This window comes from Barbus barbus (genome assembly GCF_936440315.1).
Source record: "Barbus barbus genome assembly, chromosome: 4".
Lineage (NCBI taxonomy): Eukaryota > Metazoa > Chordata > Actinopteri > Cypriniformes > Cyprinidae > Barbus > Barbus barbus.
This window is the reverse complement of record NC_136732.1, coordinates 32760289-32777762: the sequence shown is the minus strand read 5'-3', so window position 1 is coordinate 32777762 and position 17474 is coordinate 32760289. Positions and strand designations below refer to the sequence as shown.

Here is a 17474-nt window from a genome sequence, read left to right as displayed (position 1 = left end):
TCTATGCTAACAAAAAGTACCAAGCTTTACAGTTTCCCCTTTCTCATCTTAAAAAATTCCTTTAATCACTCACACTTTCTAGAGCTAGGGTGACAAGCAAACATTTAACTTAAAAAAAAAAAAAAAAAACCTGGTCCTCGCAACAGTCAGAATCACAACAACTGCTTCCACTCCACAACACTCACATACTCTGGTCTGGAACTTCGCAAACGCCATCGGAGAAAACAGAACGTCTTAATCCTATTGAACTAAATGTTAGGAGCAAGTTATTGTGCTATATTGGAAGTTATGGTGTTTCCAGTAATGCATCGTGTCTTTGATAGTAATTTTCAGGATCAGGTTTATGCTTTGAGTCATAAATCGATTTGAGCCGTTTGTCTCATACCCTTGCATAAATGAGTGGGTGGGTATGTGTTCCAGTGTCCCTTGCCAGGCTCTAAGGAGGGTGGAGACTCCCCTTAAAGGGTCAGTGTAGGTGTGACCTTACAGTAAGTGATCACAGTAGAGGGCTGGACTAAAGAGGGAAAGGGAAGACCTGACGGACAGGCTTCACAGGCAGCTGTTGTCACTCACACTCTTCCTTACACACTCCCACACACCTTGGAGAGAGAGCGTCTGCTTCCACCGACTGGCCGAGGTCCCAGAGTAGACTTGAGGGAAAGAGGAAGGGAGGGAAAGTTTGAGGCATTACAGCAGACCTAGAGAGTAGTCCTTAGTGGTAGTAGGTAGTGCAGGTGACTTTTTGACTTCACAAGATTGTTTAGAAGTACGCAAGAAGAGTTGTTGCCTGCAAGTTAGAGTCGTTGCGCTGTGGTCATTGGGTGTCTGTCATTCAAGTCTTTTTTTAGTGCTTTATTTTTACCCTAGGACTGCGTTCTTGCACACCGGGCCACAAGTGTGCATGCTTCTGCCCTCTGTCTGCAAGTAAGCTTGTGTGTGTTTCATCGGAGTCTACTTGAAACCGAGCCATGGCCGACACAGACTTCAAACTGGAGCGTGCTGTCTTTGCCGAAGTCTCTGACGACGATGAAGAGGTCGCCTTGGTGCCTGCTGCCACCAAACCTGCCATCGCCTCCAAGGTGTTCAAATCAAAACAAGGCAATGACGATGACGACGATGACCCGGCTGAAGAGGTGGACCTGGTGTTGGGGCCGGGACTCGATGGAGGCGGCAGCGGTGAGGCCCATAAGTCTGAGGCCCATGCTACAGGCGTGATGGTCCTGGCTCTCCTAGACAAGATCATAGGTGTGGTGGACCAGATCCAGCAGACTCAGACAGGTCTGGAGGCCAAGCAAGAGACCATGGAGAAGAACATGAGCAGCATCCAGACGGAGCTGGCCAAACTGGCCAAGAGTCACGTTGGGACAGCCGGGACGGTCAACAAGCTTCTGGACAAGGTGCGGAAGGTGAATGTCAACGTGAAGAGTGTGCGCACGGACCTGGAGAAGCAAGCAGGACAAATCAAAAAACTGGAGAACAATGAACATGAGCTCCTCAAGAGGAAGAACTTCAAAGTGCTTATCTTCCAGGTGAGTAATGGGTGCTTGACAGACTGCAAAGTCTTTGATATGCAAGCCTGGCATTCCATCTCCTTTCGTTTGTCCATAACTAATGGATACTAATTAGTCTTTTAGCTCATACTTCAATCGAAAGCAACTTAAAGGAACACCTCAAGCAACCCGTAGTTGATTGCCTTACTCACCTGCATGGCTCACTTCTTGCAGGGTTGGAACCTACAGTAGTTTGTTACCATTCCCAGCTCTAACCAATGGGCTACACCACCTTCTGATTGTGGAACTGGAGCTAATTGTGGTTGGTTATAAAAGCTGGAGTCCAGGTGGTCTGTGGTCTTTTTCTTGCTGTTGTAGTCTAGTTTTTTAGAACAAATCCGACTGTTTAAATGGCTATTTTAATGTGGCCAGATGTTATTTTATTTATTTATTTATTAATTCATTCAGACTGCAGTCGCTTTTGCTGACATTTCCACACTGGCTGTCATAGTAATGATGCACATTTGTAGAAATTTGGGGACAAATGTAAATTTGATCATATCATTCAGGCTGAGACGCATTAATAAATTATTTGCTTTCAAACCACCTATAAATGTATAAATCCAGTTCCATGCGTTCCCCCCCCTCATGTTCAGGCTATTACTACAGTAAGTGTTTGGGGTGGATAGACCAAAACATTCAAGTAAAATAAAATAGGCAAAGTCTTAGACCACCTTATTTTTCATCAGTGATGTGTTCCCTATGACCTTAATCATGACCTTAAATTGTTACCTTGGACATATCTTTTTTATAATGCAATTAAACACTTCATTTGCTATAATATACTTGCTAGTCAACATATATTTAATGTACTGTACTAATATAATGTGCTATACTAATATAATTGATAAGGTTGATCATGTTGTTTGGCCAAGTTCTGCTGCATGAGTGTGTATTTGCAGTCTTCCTTCCCAGGTCTCTTTTGGAGTTCACATGGATTCCTCTGCAGGGCTTGGTCTTGAATTCCCTACTCAGTATCATAAAGGGTCAATCCACTCCTAAGTGAACCTTCAAAGATTCCTGTCTAACCTCAAAGCAATCTCCTGAACAATGCTGGATCAGCACATACCATGAGTGAACTGTAAATACTGCGTGTACGTCAAAAAGGAGCCTTTGAAAAAAAAAAAAATAATTAGCTGTGCGTATGACTAAGATTTGATCAATTATCTATCCATCTAGTAATATTTATAACGAGTAACGGTGATGTTTGGCTTATCAGTGTTGCTATCACCAATCTACTGCAGAGATATTTTATGATATATGCTCTTTCTTCTGGAAGATTTTCTTGTCGTTGGATGTTTGTGTAACATTTAGTAGATATTTTTGTAATATATTTATGATGTAATATATGAAACCATGATCCACACTCACAAAAATAGTTTTTTAAAGTTTTATCACCACCAGCAAGACAAAATAATTTATGTATTCCAAAATATGGGGTCAGTAAGTTTTTAATGTTTTTCGGGGAAAAAAGTCTCTTATGCTTACCAAGGCTCCCTTTATTTAATCAAAAATACAGTAAGAATTGTAATACTGTTATATATTATTACAATTTAAATAACTGTTTTCTATTTTAAAATGTAATTTATTAGTGATGTAAACATCATTACTCTAGTCTTCAATCTCACATGATCCTTCATCATTATGATATGCTGATTTATTACAGCTTTTGTAACAAAGTAAGTCGTTATTGTCACTTTTGACTAATTCCTTCTTTGGACTTACTGACGCCAAACTACATTTACATTTATGCATTTAGCAGACGCTTTTATCCAAAGCGACTTACATTGCATTCAAGTTACAGTTTTTACATTTTATCAGCTCTTGCTTTCCCTGGGAATCGAACCCATGACCTTGGCGTTGCTAGCGCCATGCTCTACTATTTGAGCTACAGGAAAGCCTGTGGCTCAAGAAAACTACTGAGTGATAGTCTATTTGAATGAAGATTTAATTGTTGTGTTTGTTTGCAAATGCGATGCTTAAAATAGATCGCAATGCTTTGCAGATGATTCAGTCTTTCACAGATGTCTTCGCAGCGCGCATGTGCTTTCTGGCAAATAAGGTAATTGTACACTGCCTGCATGCACAAAAAAAGGTCTATAAGTTTTCCTTAATGTGTCTAAGTCTCTCTCTTGCTGTGGTGTGTGAGACAGCTGGATGTGACCAATAGTTGGCTGGCATTTAAGGTATTATAGGATGCAGACATTAAAATTTATGTCTTTTGCACAACTAAAAAAAAAGATGGGTGGGGGGTTGTACAAAACTGTCTCTGGGTCAGAATGCCATTTCAAAACGTACTAACATGCACACTTTCGGTATTGATATATATTTTATGGATAAAGTTCAAAGATGTACTTTTTGGATTTTGTACATTGTTATGGTAGCTCCCAAGTGAACCTTTCTTTATTGAGAATTGATGGTTTACTCACACTTTTGTATAGAATATGAATATGACATTTGCATAATGCAGTTCTTCGCCATGCAGGCTGTGATGCAAAGAATGATCAAGAAAAATGACGTGAACATGTCTTTTTTATTTTCATAAAATTGAGCAATAGACATATAGGCTGTTTGAGCTGAAAGATTGACCATGGCATCATTTAAATACTGAAGTCAGTGCCATTTCATGCTTGGTTCAACTAAATTGTGGGAATAAGATGTTTTAGAGATTAGTGAATAAGTTTACCAAATGTTTTTGCACTGAAATACTGTGCAATGGTGCAAACGGTGTTTCGTTACTCTAAAAATAGCACCACACACTTCATATGTAGAAAGTGTATTCTTTCTTTCGTGTTTTGCTAAAATGGTATATGTGTGTGTAGGGTGTAGGATTTCGCTTCTGTGTGGAGCGCAGTTGTAAAGAGAGTCTTGTGCAAGCGAGCTGGACTGTGTTGGAGTCAGATTAAATGTGTTTAGAGCGTGCTGGATTGCAGTATGGATGGATGAAGACTCACTCTGAGACCTCCATCCCCCTTCAAACTCTCTCTTACAGTCTAATTATAGCGCAGAATGCGGTAATGTCTGCAAGGCTACCATAATGACACTATCGTCAGTCCAGAGGGAAGAGAATCCTTCACTTTTAGAAGCACCACCTGACTTTTGCATTGAGCTTTGTAATCTGTCACAGTTCCATATATATATACATATATACATATACATATACACACACACCCACAAACACACACACACACATGTATATGTGTGTGTGTATATATATATATATATATAATACTTATAATACAATTAATTTAATATTAATTGCATGCTTTTAAATACATAATATAAATTATGTACTAAAAATACATTTTAGCATTAAATGCAATAAATTATTAACATTTTACATAATTAAATGCAATAAATTACCTTGCATGACAGCCATTGTCATATAGTAATATCGTTACAGCAGTGTGATTGACAGTGACAATTTCCATGAATATAAAATAACTATTTTTTTTTATAAATAAACTATAAATTTTATTTTTATAAATGCACTTTTTATATCACCATTTTACAGTATTAAAGAAAATCACCTATATGGTAATATCATTAGCTGTGTGATTGACAGTACAGTGGATGGTACATTAATATGTTTTCCGTTATATAATTGTTTAATGACTCTTTTAAACCCACAGATGTCATTTTGTGCCAGTAATTAATTTGTTATTCCTTTCTATCTGTGATCTGACATTACTGCGCTGGAGCGGAAGCATCTAATGTGCATGTAACATGGACAGGCTGAGGCTGAGGCTGAGGTTCAGTGTGTTCCAGCACTTTGCTGTTGTTTACCCGGCACCAGCGTTTCTGCATTAAGCCCCACTAACGAATCATTTCCTTCCAGCGCTGCTCTGAGGGGCTGCAGGGCTGATGTAATTGGCCTCTAATGTTTTTAATGCAGACGGAACTGAAGGATGGAACATGGCAGGAGTGGAGTGAGTGAGGTCATTTGTTGGTATATTTTTGAAATTATGTTCTGTTAGCTATTTCCCCTCATTTCTATGGGCACATGTTGCCTAATGAGGTTCATTATAGTCTGTTAGGGATAATCAGATGATGCACCAGAAAGAACGCTTTTTGTGTATCTCTCCTGGGAATGAGCAAACTCCGAAACACACATTAGCTGTGTGAAAAACATGGGCACTGTAGATATATGCAATTCGATTTTATGTAGTGGCAACATAAATATGCAAATATTGTCATTGTCTGTGTGCATAATTAGATATGTCTGAAACCACAAGTGAAAATGCTTCTGTATTGCTTATTTCCCCCTAAATCAATATAAACAATTACAAACTATATTATTAGTATATCAATTAACACTGAATTTGGAAACTAAACTGCATGAATGTCACGAATCTGTGAAGAATCTGTTGTGCCGCATGACTTAAGATGATCCAAAGAGCATCTGGTTTCAATGCTAAATTAATTTTATTCATTCATTTATATATCAATAATTACTGTATAATAGTTTTTTTCTTTCTTCAGTGTAATCTTAATATAATATATTTATATTATTATTATAAATTATTGGTCTTACTACAATAACATTATTTCTAGGGGAACAAAAATAGATTTTCAATGTGATCGCAGACTTTTGAATGAGTTGGATTCAAAAGTTTGGTGTCAGATTTTTTTATTTAACGAAATGATACTTTTGTTCAGCACAGATGCATTTAATTGATCAAACATGGCTGTAAAGACATTTATAATGTTGCGAAATATTTATATTTCAAATAAATGCTGTTCTTTTGAACCTTCTATTCAAAGAATCCTGAAAAATATGTATCACTGTTTCTACAAAACATCAAACAGCACAACTGTTTGGAAGTATCATGCTGTGACACTGCAGACTGGAGTAATGATATTAATTGGAATGTAATATACATTCAAATAAAAACAGTTATTTGAACTGTAATATTTCACAATGAGTGTATGTGTGTGGATTTAATTGCTCATGAAGTCTCAGTTTCTGTGGTGGAATGTCCACTGAGGCTGCAGGTTACACTACTGGCATTTATCACATATCTAATCACAGACCTCTGAGACCTACATAAATTACCCCTGTAAAACTGGACTCCTGTAGGTGACGTGTGTGTGAGGGAGAGAGAGAGTACACATTAATATTTGCTATGCTATAAATAAATAGACGTTTTAATTAATTTATTCAGAACTGATATTAGCATCGTTATTCTCAGAAACTCTCATTGGAAGTTAGTATCAGAACAGCTAAATTTATAAACACAAGTAGAGCTATAAGGTTCCTTTTAGTTTATTGGATGAAATAGCCAGTGACCTCTATGGTTGTTTCAGTATACTGGTACCAAATCTGAAGACATTTCCATTGCATTATTTGAAATAATTAGCTTTTGCAGCTGTGCACCTGTGGTGAACATGCATGTCAACATTGTTCTACTTTAGGGATGCACATCATCTGAATGGTATTAGGTTCCTCATGCACACAGACAAGGACTGTTTGTGTACTATCTCTTGCAGTCTGGTAAGAAAAAGCTGGATTCTAAGTGGGGTTGGTGGAGAGGTTTGCTGGGTAGCGGTGTGGATGTGACTTATGGGTGTTTGCGTGATCTCCATCATTACGGGTGGCCTCTGCTCTATTTTTGCACAGAAATCAGGGTATCAGATTTACCCAGACAGCAGTGTGTTTTCAGTGCGAGCGTGTGTAGAGGTAGACTGAGTGTTAGTCCGGGCCAGAATGTGCTGTTTGATGAATGGGCTGAGAATAAATGAGGTATGAGTTTCCACCGGTGTATGCATGTGTTTACAAAGCATCACAAGAGATGGTCACTTTAACTTATTATTTTTTAATATGTTACATAAATAATGGGAAATGGCAACTGCATGCTCCTGGAATTACTGTATTCTTTCATATCGCTTGCATGGGGCAGGGCTGCAGATGAATACGGACAACACTTGATACGGTAATGCAGAGCCTGCATTCACCTTTACTTATAATAAACCAGCATTAGGAGTCACTCTATTCCAACCGACCCTTCGCACGATCTGACCAATCATAACAGCAAATCTCCCATTTATGTCCAACAAACAAACCAGACAGGAGAGTAGATTAACATCGGTGGACTTCAAAATTGGTATATTTACATCTTTCCGCAGTTGAAACAAGAAACCTTCTGATGTTCATTCATGTTTATTTCATGCTATAACTAATAAAGATGAAGAGATGATAGCTTCATGTGCTGCTTGAACTGAGTAACAGTGATCTGTCACGACACATTAAAGAGCCACTAAACTGTATTTATTGTTTGACATTTCTTACAAAATGGCAATTTGAAAATGGCTGAGATTTTGTTTCACAAAAGTAACCTGCTCTGACATGGCTTGTCAGACATAGCAAAAGTAAGGAGGGCGGGTCTTTGCGAAAGGTCAAGTATACACACACACAAAAAAGGTTCTTTGAGGTGATTAGTTTCTTATGCTCATCAAGGCTGCAATTAATCACAAATTACAGTAGAAAGGGTAATATTGTGAAATACTAATACAATTTAAAATAACTGTTTTCAATTGTAATATATTTTAAATGTAATTTATTTCTGTGATGCAGCGCTACATTTTCAGCATCGTTACTCATCATTAATTTATTTCAGTGATGATTTGATGCTCAAAATTATTTTAATTATTATCAATGCTGAAAACAGTTGAGCTGCTTAATATTGGTATACACACTGTCACTTGTATATCCAGAAGCCCTATGTATAAGGAGGTTAATGGGTGAAAAGTTAATTTGACATTATGAAGTTGTCAGATACATAAAAACAGCAGATGGCTGCTATTTCAGCCACAGTAGTTTAATAAAGCTTGTTTGATTCATTTGTTAATGGCATCTTACCCTTGAAAAACTAGTGCATGTGCACTTGTGGTTCTGATGTCCTGACTGGCACGACACAGATCTTGTCTCTTATGCAAGAGAGATCATATTTTTATAATACCTGTCATAAATCCCATACTAAAGTCATGGTTAAAGTTATTCATGGTTGTTTCAGGTAGGAGTTCAGCTGTACAGCTGCTGCTCTGAACGCAACAGAAGTCAACAGCTGCTCAGTGCCTCAACCTTAACATGCCTTTCAACATCATGCCTCAAACACACACAGCTGTTATCTACTCATCACCGGCTGATTTTGTTTAGCTGTATATGTCATGCGAACTACTGCACCAAATGTGTTTGCCACTGTCTTGGTAACAGTTGTCATGGAGCCGTGATCCACAGACAGCTGTTAATCTGGGTAATTGTTCGCCTCTTTTAGGGGGTTAGAAGGGGATCCTTCTATATAGAGTGGATGGACATTCTTTTTAGCCTAGAGCTTTTGAACAGGAGTTTGAGGGTATTACATGGCACCAGACACTCTGGCAGCAGTATTAATGTGGTGTTTATGATTACTGTATTTGCACTATTGTTTTTGGCAGTATACTACATAAATGCAGTCAGGATCCAAAATGAACTTTTTGTGTGATTTGAGAATTTACTGGTCATAAATATGTCTTATAAGTCATGGGAACTGTATTTTGTCATTTAATTTTTTTTATATAAAAAAACAAATTGTGTATTTATTCTATATTGACTGGGATGTGGTCCATTGTAAAAGTGTTAAATTTGGACTCTAGTTTGTACTCACTCAACTCTCTTTGCTGTCTGCATTGATTGGGTTTTGGCAATTTTAGCCTTAGATATGTTTCGGGAATGGCCACAATATACAGTATGATTTTTTTTATTTCTCTTTGGTAAAATTTTTTTTTTTGTGATTTCAATGGTTTTGATAATGATTTACTGCATTAAAAGTTGCCTGTTGCTTTATGAGATAAGTCATGGCAATTGCAGATATTTATTTACACTGCTACCATTCATTTCAATTAGTCTCTGCCAACAGTTATTTTCTGTATTGTAATTATTTTAAAATTCACAGTATAATACAAGCTTGTTTAATGGATTTAATAACTATTTAAAAATATGGTATTATAAAAATAATTGCTACTCTATAATATATACTGATTTTGTAATTATATTAATTTTAATTGTACTTTAAAAATAATTTGAATAATAAAAAATTTATTTAATTTAAACATTTTTTGCATGGTGTTTTACCAGTTAGCTGTTTAATTTCAGCTTTTCAATAAGTAAAATTGCATTATTATTACAAAGTAATAATAGATTAGAGATCACATCTGTAAATTTACATTACAAATGATCTTTATGTTTCTGGTGGATCTTGACCCTTTTAATACAGAGGACATGGAGACTTATGGAAATAATTTGGAACAGCTGCTAACTGTGCCATAATATCTGTGATTCAACCGCAAAATATGATGCAATCCATACAGTATTCCCTGAATCTGTATTACTCATCAGTCAGCGCATGTTACTGGAATTTGTTGTGGCCATGGAAAAAGACCTTTCCAGCTATGTGATTTAATTCTCAGTAGTTCTTTGTGTGTTTACAATGAGTTCTCTCTGTTGGCTTTGGCTGTTTGTAGTGTTTGCGGTGCATGTGCAATGATCAGTGCACACTTCCAGCATTGTGTAACACCTCAGACATCCCTGGTCCTCTATATTCTGATTTGTGCTGGAGTTTTAGGGTGTTTATTGAACCCAGGTTCACATAAGGACAAACCTTGAAAAACGGAAATGGTTTGTTTTGACATTGTACCTGCAAACAGTACCTGCTAAACTCATCACCAACGTCAGCCAAAACATCAAGTAAAGCGCACCTCTAACACTGCCGTTCATTTTGGATGTTTATTAGGTGTCTGTTTTCTTTCTTTCTTTCCCTCACATACGCACAGCACAATACCTGCAGGTCTTCAGTCCTCTGAGCAGCCTGTGAGTCAGTCAGTGGATGCGGTTACTATAGCGACAGCATCAGTATTTACTAGTTAGGGTGCAGAATGGGAGAGTGATACAGTAATAGGTTAAGGAGTGAATGAATGAGCACCGTTCAGGGAATGAAACAGATGGAATGCAAAGAGAGGAAAGGCCAGCCTAAAATAAACACACACACACATCTTCAGCCTTCACAACCAGATAAGGAAACGCATGCAAGTTTACGAGGACTTCCATTGGCATGGGGCCAGAGAAAAAACAGATTCAGGGATAACGAAGATGATTAATTGTAAATTGTAAAGAGATCCCTGCATGTGTGCAAGTGTCAGTTCTTCTTTTGACCACCAGAGGGTGTTTTGTACTTTTGGATACGGCCATTACGATCAAGAGAACAAATAAACCAGCTGTCTTTACATGGCATATGCTTAAATAACATTGTCAAATTACAAACTGAGCGAAGAGACCATCACCATGCTTCTTCTCAAAATAACATGTTTTATGGGTAGAGCATATTTGTTATTCTTTTTCAAGTATTGATGTTTTCAACTATCTACATATCGTGTTCAAATATCTGCTGACATTCCCTTTTAATTGATGTGGCTAAGATATGTTGGCTTGTCTCACTCAAATGTAGACGCCTTTGCATTTGTGTGTGTGTGTGTGTGTGTGTACAGGTTTATATATCCTGGTGGGGACTTAAACCTGAATACACACAGACTAATGGGGACTCGTGTCACGGTGGGGACCTAAATTGAGGTCCCCATGGGTACTAAATACGGTGGCCGAGAGAGCTCAACGCGCTGCAACTTCAGAAAACACATGCAAATAGAAAAAGCACCAGCAAATCGAGAAAACATCTTCATCAATTTGACAGCAGGTGGTACAAATGCTCACAACACAAACAAATAAAGAAACACACTGCAAATGCTCACAATACAACCAAATAAATTTTATTTGCAGTGCATTTCTTTGTTTGGTTATGTTGTGAGCATTTGCAGCGTGTGCGTTGTAAAATTGAAGAAGTTGTTTTCTTAATTTGCAGGTTTTTTATCTATTTGCAGCGCGCTGAGCTCTCTCGGCCACCTTAACTAAAGCTTATAAATCATACAGAATGAGTTTTTTGAGAAAGTAAAAATGCAGAAAGTTTCCTGTAAGGGGTAAGTTTAGGTGTAGGGTTGGTGTAGGGCAATAGCACAGTATAAAAACCATTACGCCTATGGAGAGTCCCCATAAACCACAAAAACCAACGTGTGTGTGTGTGTTTACATGTACAGGTGCATCTCAAAAAATTTGAATATTGTGAAAAACTTTTGTAACTTATTTCAAAAAGTGAAACTTTCATATATATTTTACATTCATAACATGTAAAGTAAGACATTTCAAAAGTTTTTTTGTTTTAATTTTGATGATTAGAGCTTAATGTAAGCTCTAATCATCAAAATTAAAACAAAAAAACTTTTGAAATGTCTCACTTTACATGTAATTAATCTAAAATATATATGAAAGTTTTACTTTTTGAAATAAGTTACAAAAATGCAGTTTTTCACGATATTCAATTTTTTTTAGATGCACCTGTAGTTGAATGAGGTTTATTTATTTTCATTTGTATTCATTTATTTGCAAACAGTTCTCCATGGGAATTCTGGGATATTTTTTGGTAATCTCTTTGGATTGCTCATACGGTCCTAGTTGAATGCACAAGAGAGACTGAATCATATATATATATATATATATATATATATATATATATATATATATATATATATATATATATATATATATATATATATATATATATATATATATATATATAAACTACTAGATATATAGGCTAAATTACAGTTTTGAACAATATCTAAAACTGTGTAATATAAAATTATATAATATATAATTTAAAAGTTTTAAAACAGATACATGAACTACAAATTTGTACACTACATATATATATATATATATATATATATATATATATATATATACACATAAATGTATATAGTTAAAATTTCTAATTCATGTATCTGTTTTATAATTTTCAGCCAAACTAACTTTGCAAAATGTTTTGCTTTAAAAGTGTTTTTTTCCCCTAATTTACATGTGACCATTGCATTTACGGTGCCCTCTTGAGGGAGTGCTGTACTCGTCTGTGGACTCAATATGATTTTACGGACCGTATTTAAAATTAATCACATTGACATTTTCTCCTTCTGGTTGCATAGAAATCAGTTCATTATCTTACCACAAAGCTCCTCCACCCGTATAATCATGGTGATTATCTTTCCTAGTGCTCAGACGAGTTATAGCATGTCCTGAATTCAAAATATCAGTCTATCAGCATGATCTGCAAACGAGGACTGAATGACTCAAAGGGATATAGAACAGCATGTTAAGAACAGGTTTAGGAGTAACTATATAGAGCGATTATAAATCCTGAGACAGAATGAAGTTCAACTGCGTATGAAGCCAAAATATGGTCATTAAACTCTTATTAGATATTAGCTTCTCATAATAAAGTCAGCATCAAAGTTAGGCCTAAATCAGCAGAGTGTACAGTCTGCCGCTTTATTGCAGAATATACCTCAACAGGATGATCGGGAACAGGATATAAAATATTACGAAATTATTTCAACCCTAATCAATATTTTATGTCCATATATCCTGTCAATATTTTTTTGTTGTATATAGAATCAGAATGAGCTTTAATGGCCAAGTATGCTTACACATACGAGGAATTTGTTATAGACAAATTGACAGAAGCGCCACAGTGCAACAGAGAGACAGCAACAGGACAGGACACAGATAATAAAGAATAATACAAATATCCAAATAGGCAATATACAAAACATATATAACATAGACGATTATGGTGTATAGGTCTGATATGTGCAAATTTGAAATGAAAAAAATTGATAAAAAAGTAAGCAAGTGAGGTGAATAAATAGAGTTATGTGTTCCGCGTTTTATTGTCAAGTGTTCATGAGATGTATTGACTGAGGGAAGAAACTGTTCCTGTGTCTGGTCGTTCTGGTGCTCAGAGCTCTGTAGCGACGACCAGACGGTAACAGTTCAAAGAGGGAGTGTGCTGGGTTTGAGGGGTCCAGAGTGATTTTACCAGCCCTTTTGCTCACTCTGGATGAGTACAGTTCTTGGAGAGTGGGGAGGGTTGTACCAATGATTCGCTCAGCAGTCCGGAGTACCCTCCATAGTCTTCTGAGGTCAGATTTGGTAGCTGAGCTGAACCAGACAGTTATTGAAGTGCAGAGGAAGGATTCAATGATGGCGGAGTAGAACTGTTTCAGCAGCTCCTGTGGCAGGTTGAACTTCCTCAGCTGGCGAAGAAAGTACAACCTCTGCTGGGCCTTTTTCACAATGGAGTCAATGTGAATATCCCACTTCAGGTCCTGAGAGATGGTGGTGCCCAGGAATCTGAATGACCCCACTGCAGTCACAGTGCTGTTCATGATGGTGAGTGGGGGGAGAGCAGGGGGGTTTCTCCTGAAGTCCACAATCATCTCCACAGTTTTGAGCGTGTTCAGCTCCAGGTTGTTAAGCCTGCACCATACAGCCAGCTCCTTAACCTCCTGTCTGTAAGCAGACTCGTCACCATCCTGAATGAGGCCGATCAGTGTGGTGTCATCTGCAAACTTCAGGAGCTTGACAGAGGGGTCTTTAGATGTGCAGTCATTGGTGTAGAGAGAGAAGAGCAGTGGGGAGAGAACGCAGCCCTGAGGAGCTCCAGTGCTGATGGTGCGGGTGCTGGATGGGAATTTGCCAAGCTTTACTAACTGCTGTCTGTCTGTCAGGAAGCTGTTGATCCACTGGCAGACGGAGGTGGGGACGGAGAGCTGGGTTAGTTTATTCTGAAGGGTTTCCGTGATGATGGTGTTAAAAGCAGAGCTGAAGTCCACAAACAGAATCCTCACATAAGTCCCTGGTCTGTCCAGATGCTGCAGGATGAAGTGCAGTCCCATGTTGACAGCATCATCCACAGACCTGTTTGCTCTGTAGGCAAACTGCAGGTGGTCCAGTGATGTCCTTCAGATAAGCCAAAACCAGTCTTTCAAATGATTTCATGGCCACAGACGTTAGAGCCAGAGGTCTGTGGTCATTAAGTCCAGTAATTTTGGGTTTCTTTGGGGCGGGGATTGATGGTGGAGTGTTTGAAGCATGAGGGGACTTCATACAGCTCCAGTGATCTGTTGAAGATCTGTGTGAAGATGGGGGCCAGCTGATCAGCACAGGTTTTTAGGCATGCTGGTGACACACCGTCTGGGCCTGGTGCTTTCCTTCTTTTGTTCTTTCTGAAGACCTGGCACATGTCATCTTCACTGATTTGAATTGTAGGTGTGGGGGAGAGGGGGGTTGCAGAAGGTGTTAATGGTTGTGTGGAGAGGTGTTCAGGGCAGATGTGGGTTGTTTTTTCAAACCTACAGTAAAAGTCATTCAAATCTTCTGCCAGTTGTTGATTCTCCAGAGCGCTGAGAGCAGAGAGCAGAGTTAGAAAAATCCTTGTTTGTCCGGGAGAGCAGAAAGAGTTTGTCTGTTTTGTTGGGTAGAGATCGGAGATTCGCCAGATGGATGCTAGGCAAAGGAATTCGAAATCCGCGCTGACGAAGCTTCACGAGCACGCCGGTTCGCTTCCCCAAGTCTGCATGTCCTCCTGAAGTGTTTGACCAGAGCTACGGCTCCGCCAACTACAATGTCCAGCAAAACGTCCGGTTAGTCAAAATCCGGTAAACGATTTTGTGGTGTGTTCTGCCGAATGTTCAGCAGGTCATCTCTGGTAAAACTGATCGTATTTGAGAAATTATAGATATTAAAAATATTAACAAAAAACAGCAAAAACAGTACAAACACTGAAGAGCAATGCACAGTAGCTGCCATCCGCGGCACCATCTCGAACTATAGACATGTATTTCACCAAGAAAAAAAAATTGTCCATAGCAATCAGCTTAAAAACACAACGAACACTGCAATACTACTACAGTAATATTAATACTTAGTCAACATTTGATGAAAGCATAGGCTATATCTTATTATTCTGATTGAAAAAATCAGGGACAAATATTGCTAAAATTTTGGGCTCACACCTGTACACCCTTGTTATTTGGCCCTCAAAAGAAACTAGTTAAACTAGTTTACTAGTTTAAGGGTCATGAAACTAGTTTAAAGGGTCATGAACCCCCTGAGTATTACAAACAGGAACAAAGTCTGCTGAGTACGCTCTTATGAATCATGCCTTTTCACGCTTGCTTTTTATATTCAGTACTTTTTGTCTGACAATAATACTGAAAGTGAAAGTTTCTCTGATTCACTGTAGTTTGAAATGGTGCAATTTATGGATAATTTAACACTAACTGCTTAGGTTCATATCTGGAAAAATATTCTGATCTGTCTGGTCTAATCTAATTTTAGTTCCTTAATTTTTCTCATCTTTTCTCTTAGGACAAGGTGAAACCTGTGAAGGTCTCTAAGAAGCCAGTGGCTGCAGGAGAGGAAGGAGAGCTGGTGCTGAGTGAAGGAGGAGAGGAAGAACATGGCTCTGAGGAGGAAGTTGAGGTTGAGGAGATCATAGAGGAGTCTCGTGCTGAGCGCATCAAACGCAGCGGACTGCAGAAGGTGGACAAGCTGAAGATGGCCTTCAGCAAGGAGCAGATGGCGAAGACCAGACAGAAAACCAAGGATAACCTGGAGAGAACCCGACTGAGAACTAAAGAGAACCTGGAGAAGACACGTCAGAGAACCCGAGAGAACCTTGAGAAGACCAAGAAGACCCTGGGCAAGAAGATGGGTAAGCTAGGAACAAATATGACGCCTAACACCGAACGCCGTGAGAAGATCCGCAGCTCCAGAGAGAAGATGAAGAAGTCACTGAATCCTGACCACAAAATCTATGCACGCTCCAAATCAACCACCTACCGCGTACCGCCCTTCACCTTCCACGTCAAGAAGGTCCGTGAGGGTGAGATCGAACCCACACCAGAACCAGAGGAAGAGAAGGAGGAGCAGAATGAGGAGGTCCAGGAGGGTCTTGCAGTGCAGGATGGAGGCCTAGTGTCAAGGGTGGAGGAAGGTGAACTGGTCAATCTTGACAGCCGGGAGATGGAGGCCTTTCTAGAGGCAGCTGATCAATCACGGCTGGTGTTCCAGGAGACGGTGAGGCCAAGGGAGAAGGCCGGCCAGTAAGTCCAACATGCTGAGCCCTGGGAAAAGCTCAACAGGGAAAAATAATGTGGAGGTCTGGAGATAAATAAGGCTAAAAGGATGTAGGTAACGGAGATGTGCTTGAGGACGGATTAAAAAGTGGATTAAAGGAGTCGACTGGACCTTTGGCTGAACATTTAGTTTGTTTGTTTTGATTTTTTTTCTTATTATCTTCTCAACCCAAAGGTTGCTTTTTTTTTGTTTTGTTCATTTGTCAATTTTTAAATCAACTAATGGTCAATTTTGTGTCTAGAACTGAATAATACTAAAAATAGATCAAATTATTTTTTATGTGATTACCAACACTTAATCTACATTTGAAATCTTTAAAATGATATATATATATATATATATATATATATATATATATATTATGTGTATTGGTGGATGTGAGGAGGTTTGCACTCCACAAGAATATTTTCATAAACACTCTCGTGGCATTTAGTTCCTATTAGACATTTAATCTTAACTCGTTAATTTGTAATCAGGGCTACCTGGTTGCAGCCAGATATTGCCAATATAAATTTATATTAACGTGTCTGTATTTAATGAACACCTTGTGTTTTTTGCATCATGTGATGTGATGGCTGCTAATTTCAACAGTAAAATTTAAAGCAGGCCATATGAATTTTGTAGAAGATCTGGGCTGTGTTTTAATGCCATAAATGAACTGTTGGAAGTGAAAGTGAAAACTTTAAGGTCCTAGAGAGTATGTTGTCTAACAGAAATATTGTTGTGAGGAAAAGTGAATTGTGAAATATTCTAACTGAAGTAAAAGTGCAAAGAAAGAAAAAATTACATATAACTACTGCTGACTGAACTTTTTTTTCTTTTGAAACTGAAGGTTTTAATAATGACGTGATTATGGCCAGCTGTTT

At 38.1% G+C, this 17474-nt stretch overlaps 1 protein-coding gene across 1 annotated transcript; it reads left to right on the top strand.

Annotated features, from left to right (window-relative positions):
* Nucleotides 1-968: 968 nt before the first annotated feature.
* Nucleotides 969-16578, top strand: cavin1a (caveolae associated protein 1a; the record flags this gene model as incomplete). The annotated part of the gene is made up of 2 exons (XM_079402186.1): nucleotides 969-1529; nucleotides 15838-16578. The coding sequence occupies 2 exons, from the start codon at nucleotides 969-971 to the stop codon at nucleotides 16576-16578; spliced, it is 1302 nt and encodes a 433-aa protein (XP_079258312.1).
* Nucleotides 16579-17474: the final 896 nt, after the last annotated feature.